General features: G+C 46.1%; 1 protein-coding gene across 2 annotated transcripts in view; it reads right to left on the bottom strand.

Annotated features, from left to right (window-relative positions):
* Window positions 1-15,526, bottom strand: part of ACLY (ATP citrate lyase) — a 128,652-nt gene that overhangs the window by 29,867 nt on the left and 83,259 nt on the right. Inside the window, exons 13-15 of one of the 2 annotated variants that reach the window (XM_075350027.1) lie at window positions 9,326-9,416; window positions 3,080-3,109; window positions 10-151 (exon numbers count right to left, since the gene is read on the bottom strand). In XM_075350027.1, coding sequence (XP_075206142.1) covers window positions 10-151; window positions 3,080-3,109; window positions 9,326-9,416 — 263 coding nt within the window. The remainder of the gene's footprint in view (window positions 1-9; window positions 152-3,079; window positions 3,110-9,325; window positions 9,417-15,526) is intronic. The other variant, XM_075350028.1, reaches the window with a different exon arrangement.

The following is a 15,526-nucleotide window of genomic DNA, read 5'->3' as shown; positions in this document are numbered from 1 at the left end:
CAAACCTACGTGAAAGGGTAGACCATTGCTGAAACAGACGGTTCAGAACGTGAGCATATGTAGTCGAAATCCAGCATGCCTTGTACTGCCCGGGTCTGCATGCCCCACACAATAGCTTTGGTATGGCGGCTGAACAGCGTAGTTGCCTTAGCTGTAAAAGGACATAGAGGCGACTTAGCAGGTATGCAAGAGAGGGAACATTGGACAGCCATGAATCCAAGCAGTGAGGTGGCATAGGGCAGGAAGCACACAGCGAGTCCTAGCACACACCGGGTGACCTGCACACATCTATGGAGTCTTACATCATCTACACCTATGTATAACAGCCATCTATTCACTTAACTCCTAATATGATTTGCAGTTTGTTAAATTCAATGCTAAAACATTATTTCACCAGTTACCAGCACTGGCAATCTTTATGATGTTCCTAAATGCATTAAAAGAATGAATTATATACTCCAGATTTCTAACCAGTGACTTGAATTACTAGATATCTGCAAATCATATTATTCATCTGGGAAAACAAAGTTGGAAATAAGCTACAGAAGGAATGTCCCAGAGCACCGAGTTGCTACTTAGGAGATACTTAACGAACCTATGTACAAATCAGTGTACAAAACAACCATCAAAGCAAACAAGTCACGCAAACCAACACATCATCAGGCCTCATTACTATGGTTGGAGTGTTTCTAATGGTCTCCACTTCAGAGTTTTCATTGCCAACATGAGCCATGTTACCAGTTTGATGGTTAAATTAGACTCTAAAGAACAGATTATAGTAATCTTTTTCATCAATTGAAATATGAACCTCACCAATGAATGACACACCCAAGTCTAAACTGGTTCCATACATTACATTATATTCGGCTGAAGATCTAGCCCGAATCTTCCTAGGGAGAAGGATTGGACCGTTCTATTTCAACATGTCTGATCCTTTTGTTGTACAGGATATAAGGTGCCCCAGGGCGTCTTTACGTCACGGTCAAGTTTGTCAACACATGCTTGATTAAATCCACCAAAGTGTATGGGCTCGCTCCCACAAGTGTATAAATCAGACAAGTGCTATATGACTTATTTTATCAGATAACACTTGGACCAGTGTTATTTTTTTTTTTGCTGACAGATTCTGTTTGGGAAATAAAATTATAAAATCGCAGAATTCTACAATTTCATTCCAAAATCGAAGGGGTGCGAAAGGAAAGAAAAACTGATTCCATACGAAGCTACAGTGTAGAATAATATTTTTATGGATGCATTACAATTCTCTAGAATTGGAAGCTGAACGGGAAACATGGGAGAGCGTGCTCGGCACTGCTCGTATCTTGATCGAGCATTGGGGTGCTCACAGAGCTCGGCCGAGTATCGTGGGTGCTTGGATATTTCATCCATGAAACAATGATCTCAATGCACAGGCTCGCTTCACTGCATGATGTGCACAGGTACCTAGGGGAGAGCCATTCACAGTCTCTGAATGACCTTCATGAGAACTAAAACATTCTCGAACATTGGGTGTTATATATATATATATATATATATATATATATATATATATATATATATATATATATATATATATATATATATATATATATATATATATATGTATATATGTATATATATATATATATATATATATATATATATATATATATATATATATATATATATATATATTTATTATATATATATATATATATATATATATATATATATATATATATATATATATATATATATATATATAAAAATCTGTTTATGGAGGGCTGTATGTAGACAGAGAGCCGAAAAGGCCAAATCATTGATTTTCCATAATGCTCGTTACTTGGATCGAACTCGTCTGAGCTTCTAACCAGCTCAAACCGAGTAATGAGCATTTTAGTGATCGCCCATCACTAGTGCACGGTCCTGTAAATGACTAATAGCTGTCGATTAAAATAAAAACAGATTAAATAAAATCATATGGCCCGATTTTTTTTTTATACGCTCGTGTGACCCTAGCCTAGGTGGCGTGGTAAAGCTAGCTCGCCGACAGCTTTCTATTGGCCAGCTTTACACACACTATTCGGTCTATCCTCCAGACTGAAGCGGGCATGATCACTTAAATGGTCATCTCAATGTTAGAAGTCTTTGAAGGGTTTTCTTGCATAACAACTTTAGAAAGATTCTGCTATGCAAAAAGTTAGTCATGTTTACTCATCTTTTTAGGTTTCTAATTGTGGCATGTAGGTTTATTTAATTACCTACGGATCCCATATTAAAATGAACTAAATCTCCATTGGCATGAAACGGACACCATGAAGAAGTCCATTTTCATGACAACTGTAGTGAACCGATAACCACAAAGGTTTGCACAGTATTGTCCGGGGAGTCATGTCAATAGATGTTGCTCTTAAAGCAGTTCTCAACAACAATCTTCAAGATGGCACTTCTCTAGACCCCAGCTTCCGGATTGCCAAGGAACGTTGCGCTTGCATAAGATTGCCTCTGGTTGCGCTCTCTAGTGCCGTAAGCAGAGATGGCTTTGTCTCTGCAGCAATGGAGGAGGACTGAATCTAGCAGTTTCAGAGCAGCAATTACAAGCTCTATTTAAAGAGCGTGTAAAAACTGCACAAGTGCAGTCAATGTTGAAATACCGCAGCAGTGGCAGGAAACCTAGATAGCAAGTAGTTACAAATCCTGCCGTTCTTGAGATCAGAGAATTTTTAATAAAAGGTTGCAAAGCTGCACGTTTCCACAAGCATTTTGCAATTTGAACCATTTATCATCATGATGAGAATAATCCTGTTTTTCTAGCCAAGCAAAAGGAGTAGCATAGATCTATATACACACCAACCATGTAAAAAATACAAAAAAAAAAAAAACACAACTACACACAAACATCCCTAACAATGGTGCTATAGGGTCAGCTTATTGGAGGGAGTAATGAATGCATCACATTTATTTACACACAACAATGGTTCGTCTTGATTTGGAGTCATGTTTTGCAAAAAAGGAATAGATGAGAGGGGAGGGCAGCAGAATACGAACACTGCAGACAGACAGAGTACAGCCAACACCCAGCTCTCTGCTGCCAGCCTACCTTTAATGGGTCTGTGTACAGCCGATGGATCTGTTAAAATGAGAAAGTTAGGGTGCATGCCCAGAATGGCTGCTTTAAGAGAATGTGAGGTTGAACAAAACCCATTCACCAATATTTGGAGTGACTGTGGTCATCTACAGATTTCGACCATGTTGAGCCTCTAAGACTATGTGCCCACTGGACTCTGTACCATTTTGCGGTGGAAAACCTGCAGCTTTATCTGGATTTTCTAGATAAAGCCGCAGGTTTTAGCAAGTACAGACACTCCCCATGTTATCCTATGGGACAAGGGGAGTGTGTGTCCATGCTGCGGTATGTGCAGCTGCGGAATATGCTGCGGATGTCCCACATCCACACGTAACTGCATGTGAATTATTCCTGTGGAGTTACCTGCGGGTTTCCCGGCCCCCCACTATGGAGATAGAGGCAGGTAAGTCGCATGAATATCCGCAGATATTTCGCTGGAATCCCACAGTTATGGATAGCTGCAGATGCCAGGGAGCTGCTGTGGGAAACCTGGGGACATATCCGCAGGTATAAACTCCCGTGGGCACATAGCCTAAAACAGCAAGTGAAGGATCTGCAACCTTCTTCTATACTTTCAACTGCTTCCCATTTTCCATATTTGTACTTGTGGTCACTGAATACAAACATTCTTGTAACATCCAAAAGCTATAAATGCAGTACAGAGGTTGGCGGTACCCACACAGGTGCCTTGTTTGCTAACGATAGGGTACCAGAACAAAATGACTGTACAAGCCAAGCAAGCGCTACGGTGCACCCTTGGAGTGGTCACGCACATTCCCACCTACTAATTTTCCAATCTATCTCCAACGTCTGTAAAGCCAGAGAAGTCAATCAAGATAGCAGAGGGCGGAGATGAAAGGAAAAAGTAGGTGTGAAGGTTCACTTAACTGTCCACGCCAAGGGTGCAGATAATGCCTATGCTTGGTTTTAACAGTCATTCAATGATGGCAGGCAGTGTATCAGAAATTGTTTATTACAAGCCACATATATTCACTGACAGCAAGCAAATATTTTGAAAATGGAATGGAAATTAAAACATTAGAAAATTGCAGAACTTTCCATTATGCACAGAATAAATTTTATTAACATCTTTAAACACCCCACGTTCCATAGAGTATATATCGGTACCTCCGAGCCAAAGATCCCTATTAAGCAAGTATTGGACAGCATTTAAAGGGAACCTGTCATCAGAAATTTAGCTTTAAACCTAAAAAAGTTTCCCCCTCTGCAGCTCGTGGGCTGCATTCTAGGAAGGTTCCTGTACTTTTTGTGCCCCCTTTGAAACCAAATAAAACACTTTATAAAGTTGTACCTTTTTGTCTGCAATTCTTGTAAATTGTCCATGGGGGCGGGCTCTGTAGCGTCCGTTACTGTCCCTCCTGCAGATTGACGCCATCCCCCATTGCTCCATTTCATATCTCAGGACGCCGCCCACTGCGACCGAGGTGCCGCGCACGCGAGGACCGCTGGTGACGTGGTTGCAGGCACTAGATTATGGGCGGCGCTGTGATTGCATCTCAAGTGCCCGCCGATAATCTCGTGCCCGCCCTTTCCCCTCCGCCTCCAGTGTTCTGCGCAAGCGCTGGCCAGATGAACCAGATGTCACCTCTTTCCCATCCTGCCCTGCAGCAGGAAATAGATGGGAGGAGCGGAGCAGGCCACCACAGGTTACGAGGAGACGCGGAGAGGATCTGAGCGACGTACACAGTAAAAAAACATGTAAAATCAAACAAAAACACACATTGTCTTTTGAAAAGTGAAATGCACTAAACGGTTTTTGGTTTTTTTTGTAACCTGTGGTGGCCTGCTCCATTCCTCCCATCTATTTCCTGCTGCAGGGCAGGATGGGAAGGAGGTGACGTCGGGTCATCTTCCAGCACTTGCGCAGAACGCTGGAGGCAGAGGGGAGATCGCGGTCACGTGATTATGGGCGGGTACTTGCGATGCAATCACAGCACCGCCCATAATCTCGTGCCTGCGACCACGTCACCAACGGTCCTCGCGTGCACGGGACCACGGGCACAGTGGGCGGTGTCCTGAGATATGAAATGGAGCATTGGGGGACGGCATCAATCTGCAGGAGGGACAGTAACGGACGCAAGAGAGCCTGCCCCTATGGATAATTTACAAGAATTGCAGAGAAAAAGGTACAACTTTATAAAGTGTTTAATTTGGTTTCAAAGGGGGCACAAAAAGTACAGGAACCTTGCTAGAATGCAGCCCAGGAGCTGCAGAAGGGGAAACATTTAGGTTTTAAGCTAAATTTCTGATGACAGGTTCCCTTTAATGGTAGTGTGAACCTAGATTTAACAATATCCCAAGTGGATTTTGCTCCCCTGCTCACAGATTACTTCAGTAGGTGAGACCTTTTAAAAAGGGGCTTTCACACTTAGTTCACTATCTTAGGTCTCATTCAGACGTCAGCATTTCACAACCTATTATTGGCTATGGAGCGGTTAATGTCAGTGTTTTTTTTCCTATCAAATACACAAGTGCACAGCACCAAACCACCAATCTTCATATGATGTCCTATTATGCAAATGCACCACTAAGAGGACAATTCCCAGCCCAAAATGTATTCCAAATAATGAGAAGAAAAGGGACACATCCAAAGAATAAAAAAATAGGTTTAGTTCTTCCATCACAAATAGAGAGAGAGATGGTAATGTTTCTGCTCCAAAATAGAACAGTCTTTGTCAAACTATAATAGTGCCGAGGAGCATAGACCACACACAGGGCCTTATAGTAAGTATTTGTGAAGTGTAAAGAATATGATACAAGGTTTTCTAAATATTTTAAAAATATAAATCTTAAAAACGTGATGTGCATTTGTATTCACTACCCTCTTGAGTCAATACTTTGTAGGCCCAGCTTACGCTGCAATTACTGCTACAAGTCTTTTGGGGCATGTCTCTACCAGCTTTGCACCTCTAGAGGCTGAAAGTTTTGCCCATTTTCGGCCTCCATGGACCGCCTAGCTGCTTCTCATCTCCTTGCTTGGGATCTCAGTTTATGTAACTTGGTATATTTCCAGTTGTACCATACTCCTTCCATTTTTGGATCATGGATTGAACATGCTCAACAGATGTTCAGAGCTTGGGCCATTTTGTTTTTCTAACCTAACCCCGCTTTACAGATTTCCCTAACTTTATTATCCCTGTCCTCTCTTGCTTGTTCTTTGGTTTTTATGATGCGGATTAATCCCTAAAGGTTATGTGCCCACGGGAGCTCGTACCTACGGATATATCCGCAGGTACGGCCGCAATTTTACCGCAGCTGCCTGCCGGCATCCGCAGCTATTTTTAGCTGTCGTAGTACAGCGAAGAAGGGAATTTTGTTTACTTACCGTAAATTCCTTTTCTTCTAGCTCCAATTGGGAGACCCAGACAATTGGGTGTATAGCTTCTGCCTCCAGAGGCCACACAAAGTATTACACTTAAAAGTGTAAAGCCCCTCCCCTTCTGCCTATACACCCCCCCGTGCATCATGGGCTCCTCAGTTTTGGTGCAAAAGCAGGAAGGAGGAAACTTATAAATTGGTCTAAAGTAAATTCAATCCGAAGGAAGTTCGGAGAACTGAAAACCATTCAACATGAACAACATGTGTACACAAGAACAACAGCCCGAAGGGAACAGGGGCGGGTGCTGGGTCTCCCAATTGGAGCTAGAAGAAAAGGAATTTACGGTAAGTAAACAAAATTCCCTTCTTCTTTGTCGCTCCATTGGGAGACCCAGACAATTGGGACGTCCAAAAGCAGTCCCTGGGTGGGTAAAAGAATACCTCGTAATAGAGCCGTAAAACGGCCCCTTCCTACAGGTGGGCAACCGCCGCCTGAAGGACTCGCCTACCTAGGCTGGCATCTGCCGAAGCATAGGTATGCACCTGATAGTGTTTCGTGAAAGTGTGCAGGCTCGACCAGGTAGCCGCCTGACACACCTGCTGAGCCGTAGCCTGGTGCCGCAAAGCCCAGGACGCACCCACGGCTCTGGTAGAATGGGCCTTCAGCCCTGAGGGAACCGGAAGCCCAGAAGAACGGTAGGCTTCGAGAATTGGTTCCTTGATCCACCGAGCCAGGGTTGATTTGGAAGCCTGTGACCCTTTACGCTGGCCAGCGACAAGGACAAAGAGTGCATCCGAGCGGCGCAGGGGCGCCGTACGAGAAATGTAGAGTCTGAGTGCTCTCACCAGATCTAACAAGTGCAAATCCTTTTCACATTGGTGAACTGGATGAGGACAAAAAGAAGGTAAGGAGATATCCTGATTGAGATGAAAGGGGGATACCACCTTAGGGAGAAATTCCGGAACCGGACGCAGAACCACCTTGTCCTGGTGAAACACCAGGAAAGGGGCTTTGCATGACAGCGCTGCTAGCTCAGACACTCTCCGAAGTGATGTGACTGCTACTAGGAAGACCACTTTCTGCGAAAGGCGTGAAAGAGAAATATCCTTCATTGGCTCGAAAGGTGGTTTCTGAAGAGCCATCAGCACCCTGTTCAGATCCCAGGGTTCTAACGGACGCCTGTAAGGAGGGACTATGTGGCAAACCCCCTGCAGGAACGTGCGTACCTGTGGAAGTCTGGCTAGGCGCTTCTGAAAAAACACAGAGAGCGCTGAGACTTGTCCCTTAAGGGAGCCGAGCGACAAACCCTTTTCCAATCCGGATTGAAGGAAGGAAAGAAAAGTGGGCAAGGCAAATGGCCAGGGAGTAAAACCCTGATCAGAGCACCAGGATAAGAATATCCTCCACGTCCTGCATGTGTGCCTCCTTCGCACAAAGCATAAAAACTGAGGAGCCCGTGATGCACGGGGGGGGTGTATAGGCAGAAGGGGAGGGGCTTTACACTTTTAAGTGTAATACTTTGTGTGGCCTCCGGAGGCAGAAGCTATACACCCAATTGTCTGGGTCTACCAATGGAGCGACAAAGAAATATCTGCGGTAAACCTGCGGACTTTCATGCGATTTACCTGCGGACGTCCCGGCCTCTATCTCCATAGTGGAGGGCCAGGATTTCCACAGGTAATTCCGCAGGAATAATTGACATGCGTTTATGCGCGGCTGCGGGACATCCGCAGCATATTCCACAGCGTGGACAGAGCACTCTCCATGTCCCAAAGGGTAAAATGGGGAGTGTCTGTAATTGCTGAAACCTGCGGATTTATCTGGAAAACGCAGATAAAGCAGAAGGTTTTACACGGCAAAATCCGCAGAAGCAAGCTCCCGTGGGCACATAGCCTTATATTCTCAAACAAACCCAAGGCCTTCACAGAACAGCTGTAGTTATGAGACTAAATTACCCACAAGTGGGCTCAAGTTACTAATTATGTGATTTCCGTAGGCACTTTGTTACTCAAGAATTTATTTGGGGGTTTAAGGGCGGTTTCACACATCCGGCTTTTCTCCACTTTGTTGGATCCGGCGCACTCCTGTACAGTGTATACAATACAATAGCCGCGCAACAAGCTACGTTCGCATGCTGTCATGTGACTGGAGCAAGTGACCAGGAAGTTGCAGCGCGGCGATTGTAATGTATACACTGTACGGGAGCGCACCGGACCCGATAAAGTGGAGAAAAGCCGGATGTGTGAAACCAGCCTTATACTACAGACAAATGCACATCACAATTATCAGATTTACTTTGTGGGTGTAACATGAAAAAAACGTGGGAAAGTTCACAGGGTATGAATACTTTTTCAAGCCACTGTATTTAAACCCCAAAACACCAATAGTACCGGAAATGTTGTAACCATCTCTACTCTGAAATAAACTAATAAGGCTTGTCCCACTTTGATCTGAACAACTAATAAAATTTGCGCCTTTAAGTCAACCCGACCATCATAATGATGGCATTCTAGTTGCATCACAGTAGAGATGTGTTTTACACTAACTGTTTGCTAGGAGAGTCCAGAGAAATCCCCTTTATTTTTTTTGCATACAATAAAAACTGATGAAACACTGACACTAACAAGACCCTAATGTGAATCTGAATAAAAAAAAACAAAAAAAAAAAAAAAAAAAAAAAAAAACACTGGTGAAAAGACTTCCACTTTTTTCAGCAAAAGAAAAAATAGTTTTGGGTATTGAGAGACTACTCTAGTCTAGGAAAAAGGATGCATGTAACCTTGTACTTTAGGAATTTCCACTTCATTAGGTGTTCTTGTATGCCACATGTATTAAAAACAATTAAAAACTGTAGAAATAGGGAAAAATAAATAAATTACCGCTGGGTATAGTCTGCTTGGACTTTTTTGCTGGAGTGATCTCATCCTGGCGGGATTCTGAGAAGGACGCGGTTCTGCTGGGGGCAGGAGTCTGCAAAAAAGTAAATAGTGATCAACTGTCTTTTACAGCAACAATAAATCCATGTACAGAAGCTTCAAGGAATCTTCTGTTCTATGTGTTCTACTTGTACGAGCAGTATAATCACTACCGGTACAACCCCTTCTTAACTGCTATAAAAGCCCCTCCACCCCCGAGTGGGGGGGGGGGGGGGGACAGCCTGTACTCCCTTCCGGTGTCAGGTCTCAGGTGATGTTATGTCTCATGAGCCCAGAAGACAGTCAACAGCAGCTTCACTCTCACTTTCTTTGGATGAGATGGACACTTGAAAGACGTGAGAGCTGCTGCTGCTACTGACTTCCTCCTAATCTGAACTATGTCCAAAGGAAGTGAGAGTGTAACGGTTACAGACTGGCTGCTGGACTCGTGTTACATAACATCACGCAAGCCCCAACAACGGAGGAGACTATAGGCGTTTTTTTATTTTACATGGGGGGGGCTATAGCAATTAAGAATTGGTTTTGCGAGTAGCAGACAACCCCTTTATTGTTGATGGAGTAATATATAAGGGGTCAGCTGATTTAGAATACTCATTCTCGAATAACCCATTATGAAAATCTGAGTTAATGGTTGGATGGAATCCTCTAATCAGTATCCCCCCTTGTCTTGGCATTGCCTCATCTCTGAAGAACCTATCCAGTCCTGCATTACACAGAAACATTGATTTTGCTTCATTTTCCCTGTGTGGGCATTGCAGGAAGACTTAAAGTTTTGTTTATTTTTATTTATTTATTTTTAACTGTGCTATTTCTGCCTGTTCTGCACTACGATGATCTCTCCCAGCTCAGGCAGCGATTTTCCTGCTTCCTTTGGACCGGACGTCAACTGAGCAGTTGCCTCTCTTCCGCTTGGCTCTGTTGATAACATGCTGATTGCGGGGAGCCGGCTATCAATCACATATCATTAACTACAACCTGTCGAAGGAACAGAGTGGAAGAGAAGAAGCTGTTCTGTTGATGTGATTTCACTGGAAGCAGGATAAATCACCGGCAGGAGCAGTCCACGACCACTCTAGCCTGGAAGGGCTAGTTGCAGGGCAGAACCTACCTGCCGTTAAGTTCTTAGCCCCATAGAAAAGAAAAAAGTCCCAGATAACCCCTTTAACACTTAAGGGTGCTTTACACACTGCGACATCGCTAACGATATATCGTCGGGGTCACGTCATTAGTGCCGCACATCCGGCGCCGTTAGCGACATCGCAGCATGTGACACCAAGGAGTGACGATCAACGATCACAAAAGCGTCAAAAATCGATGATTGTTGACACGTCGCTCCTTTTCATAATATCGTTGGTGGTGCATGCCGCTGGTTGTTCGTCGTTCCCGCGGCATCACACATCGCTATGTGTGACACCGCTGGAACGATGAACATTTCCTTACCTGCGTCCACCGGCAATGAGGAAGGTAGGAGGTGGGCGGAATGTTCCGGCCGCTCATCTCCACCCCTCCTCTGCTATTGGGCGGCCGCTTAGTGACACCGCAGTGACATCGCTATGACGCCGAACGCACCTCCCCCTTGAAGGAGGGATTGTTCGGCAGTCACAGCGACGTCGCTGAAAACGTATGTGCGTGTGACGCTGCCGTAGCAATCACCAAATGTCGCACGAACGATGGAGGCGGGTGCCATCGCTAGCGATGTCGCAGCGTGTAAAGCACCCTTTACTGATTACAGCTAATCGCTAGGATCAGTTTATTGAGAAGGGACGTATCTTGATCATCCAAAGTGGACAAATCTTTAACTACTTGCAGATCGTCCAACATCTTAAAATGTCAAGCTGGTCTTCATGTGAAATTTTAGAACATTATTGTTATGTCAAGTGTGGAGCTGCACTGAGATTGCAATAGAGAGGAGACAGCTATAGAAGAGGCTGATCGCTGCCTTCTGGATCACTGTATACACAGAGCTGAACAGGCAGTGTTTATTCAGTTTAGATGGCATAAACATCGCTCTTTATCCTCCGGTACTAGTCATCATGTGATTGCTAGGTGTTGTGATGGAACAGTGCTGTTGGCACATCCAGATCAGCTTTACACTACAGGACGGAGTCTAAATATTCCAGCCCCAATCAGAGAAAATAAGCAATACTAAAAATTAATGTAAAATGTTAAACAGAACCCTAAAAAGTTTTGTTATGACCTTATGAAAGGCATAATGAAAAGTAAAAAAAAAAAAAAAAAAAATATATATGAAATGAATTATAAATTAAAGCCACTGCCAACCCAAATCACTGTATCCAACCCTGACTAGGCAAAAAAGAAGGGAATTTTGTTTACTTACCGTAAATTCCTTTTCTTCTAGCTCCAATTGGGAGACCCAGACAATTGGGTGTATAGCTACTGCCTCCGGAGGCCGCACAAAGTACTACACTTAAAAGTGTAAGGCCCCTCCCCTTCTGGCTATACACCCCCCCGTGGGAGCACGGGTCCCTCAGTTTTAGTGCAAAAGCAAGAAGGAGGAAAGCCAATAACTGTTTCAAAAACAAATTCAATCCGATAAACAATATCGGAGAACGTAACTTATCAACATGAACAACATGTGCACCCGAAAAACAAATACCCTAAGAAAAAACAGGGCGGGTGCTGGGTCTCCCAATTGGAGCTAGAAGAAAAGGAATTTACGGTAAGTAAACAAAATTCCCTTCTTTTTCGCTCCTAATTGGGAGACCCAGACAATTGGGACGTCCAAAAGCAGTCCCTGGGTGGGTAAAAGAATACCTCGTGATCGGGCTGTCAGGCAGCCCTTTCTTACAGGTGGGCCACCGCCGCCTGCAGGACTTGTCTACCTAGGCTGGCATCCGCCGAAGCGTAGGTATGCACCTGATAATGCTTGGTAAAAGTGTGCAGACTCGACCAGGTAGCCGCCTGGCACACCTGCTGAGCCGTAGCCCGATGCCGTAATGCCCAGGACGCACCCACGGCTCTGGTAGAATGGGCCTTCAGTCCAGAAGGAGTCGGAAGCCCAGCAGAACGGTAGGCGTGAAGAATTGGTTCCTTGATCCACCGCGCAAGGGTGGATTTGGAAGCTTGCGACCCTTTATGCTGACCAGCGACCAGGATAAAGAGTGCATCCGAACGGCGCAGAGGCGCCGTGCGGGAAATGTAGATCCTGAGTGCTCTCACCAGGTCCAACAGATGCAAACCCTTTTCAAATTGGTGAACTGGATGCGGACACAAAGATGGTAAAGTGATATCCTGATTGAGATGAAAGGAAGATACCACCTTGGGAAGAAACTCTGGAATTGGACGCAGTACTACCTTGTCTTGGTGAAACACCAGGAAGGGAGATTTGCAAGATAACGCCGCCAGCTCTGACACTCTCCGAAGAGACGTGACCGCCACCAGAAAAGCCCCTTTCTGTGAAAGCCGAGAAAAGGAAATCTCCTTCATAGGCTCGAAAGGTGGCTTCTGGAGAGCAATTAGAACCTTGTTCAGATCCCGGGGTTCCAATGGCCGCTTGTAAGGGGGAACGATATGACAAACCCCTTGCAGGAACGTGCGTACCTTAGGAAGTCGCGCCAGGCGCTTCTGAAAGAATACGGATAGCGCAGAGACTTGTCCTTTAAGGGAGCTAAGCGACAAACCTTTTTCCAACCCAGACTGCAGGAAGGAAAGAAAAATAGGCAATGCAAATGGCCAGGGAGAAACTCCCTGAGCAGAGCACCAAGATAAGAATATCTTCCACGTTCTGTGGTAGATCTTGGCGGAGGATGGTTTCCTAGCCTGTCTCATGGTGGCAACAACATCATGAGATAAATCTGAGGTCCCTAGGATCCAGGACTCAATGGCCACACAGTCAGGTTCAGGGCCGCAGAATTCAGATGGAAAAACGGCCCTTGAGACAGCAAGTCTGGACGGCCTGGTAGCGCCCACGGTTGTCCTACCGTGAGATGCCACAGATCCGGGTACCACGACCTCCTTGGCCAGTCTGGAGCGACGAGAATGGCGCAACGGCAGTCGGACCTGATTTTACGGAGCACTCTGGGCAACAATGCCAGAGGTGGGAACACATAAGGTAGTCGGAACTGCGACCAATCCTGAACTAAGGCGTCTGCCGCCAGAGCTCGGTGATCGTGAGACCGTGCCATGAAAACCGGGACCTTGTTGTTGTGCCGTGACGCCATCAGGTCGACGTCCGGCATCCCCCAGCGGCGACAGATCTCCTGAAACACGTCCGGGTGAAGGGACCATTCCCCTGCGTCCATGCCCTGGCGACTGAGAAAGTCTGCTTCCCAGTTTTCCACGCCTGGGATGTGAACTGCGGATATGGTGGATGCTGTGTTTTCCACCCACGTCAGAATCCGCCGGACTTCTTGAAAGGCTTGCCGACTGCGTGTTCCCCCTCGGTGGTTGATGTACGCCACCGCTGTGGAATTGTCCGACTGAATCCGGATCTGCTTGCCCTCCAGCCACTGTTGGAAGGCTCGCAGAGCAAGATAGACTGCTCTGATTTCCAGAACATTGATCTGAAGGGTGGACTCTCTCTGAGTCCACGTACCCTGAGCCCTGTGGTGAAGAAAACACTGCTCCCCACCCTGATAGGCTCGCATCTGTCGTGACCACCGCCCAGGATGGGGGTAGGAACGACTTTACTTTTGACAATGAGGTGGGAAGAAGCCACCATCGGAGAGAGTCCTTGGCTGCCTGAGAGAGGGAGACATCCCTGTCGAGGGACGTCGACTTCCCGTCCCATTGGCGGAGAATGTCCCATTGTAGAGGGCGCAGATGAAACTGCGCGAAAGGGACTGCTTCCATTGCTGCCACCATCTTCCCTAGGAAATGCATGAGGCGCCTCAAGGAGTGGGACTGGTTCTGCAGGAGAGATTGCACCCCTGTCTGCAGAGAGCACTGCTTGTCCAGTGGAAGCTTCACTATCGCTGAGAGAGTATGAAACTCCATGCCAAGATATGTTAGTGATTGGGTCGGGGTTAGATTTGACTTTGAAAAGTTGATAATCCACCCGAAACTCTGGAGAGTCTTCAGTGCCACGTCCAGACTGTGTTGGCATGCCTCTTGAGAGGGTGCCTTTATAAGTAGATTCTATTGATGCTAAGAAATCTCCTTGAGACATTGAGGCTATGACGGAGCGTAGAGATTCCATCCGGAACCTCCTGGTTTTTACGTGTTTGTTGAGCAACTTTAGATCCAGGACGGGCCGAAAGGACCCGTCCTTCTTTGGCACCACAAACAGATTGGAGTAAAAACCGTGACCTTGTTCCTGAAGAGGAACGGAAGTCACCACTCCTTCCGCCTTTAGAGCGGCCACCGCCTGCAGCAGAGCATCGGCTCGGTCGGGCGGTGGGGAAGTTCTGAAGAAACGAGTTGGAGGACGAGAGCTGAACTCTATCCTGTACCCGTGAGACAGAATGTCCCTCACCCAACGGTCTTTGACCTGTGACAGCCAAATGTCGCCAAAGCGGGAGAGCCTGCCACCGACCGAGGATGCGGAGAGAGGAGGCTGAAAGTCATGAGGAAGCCGTCTTGGTAACTGTTCTTCCTGCTGTCTTTTTTGGGCGTGACTGAGTCCGCCAAGAATCTGAGCCTCTCTGATCCTTTTGAGTCCTTTTGGACGAGGAGAATTGGGACCTGCCTGAGCCTCGAAAGGACCGAAAACCAGACTGACCCCTCCTTTGTTGGGGCTTGTTTTGTCTGTGTTGAGGTAAGGATGAGTCCTTACCCTTGGAGTGTTTAATGATTTCATCCAAACGCTCCCCAAACAATCGGTCACGAGAAAAAGGCAAACTGGTTAAGCACTTCTTGGAAGCAGAATCTGCCTTCCATTCTCTCAACCACAGGGCTCTGCGCAAAACCACGGAGTTGGCTGACGCCACCGCCGTACGGCTCGTAGAGTCCAGGACAGCATTAATCGCGTAAGACGCGAATGCAGACATTTCAGAGGTCAATGGTGCCACCTGCGGGGCAGATGTACGTGTGACCGAGTCGACTTGTATAAGCCCAGCTGAAATGGCTTGGAGTGCCCATACGGCTGCAAAAGCTGGCGCCAACGACGCTCCAATAGCTTCATAGATGGATTTCAGCCAGAGCTCCATCTGCCTGTCAGTGGCATCTTTAAGTGCCGCTCCATCT

Source organism: Anomaloglossus baeobatrachus, chromosome 5 (assembly GCF_048569485.1).
Source record: "Anomaloglossus baeobatrachus isolate aAnoBae1 chromosome 5, aAnoBae1.hap1, whole genome shotgun sequence".
Classification (NCBI taxonomy): Eukaryota; Metazoa; Chordata; class Amphibia; order Anura; family Aromobatidae; genus Anomaloglossus; species Anomaloglossus baeobatrachus.
The sequence above is the reverse complement of the archived record's forward strand: the minus strand, read 5'-3'. Positions and strand labels throughout refer to the sequence as shown.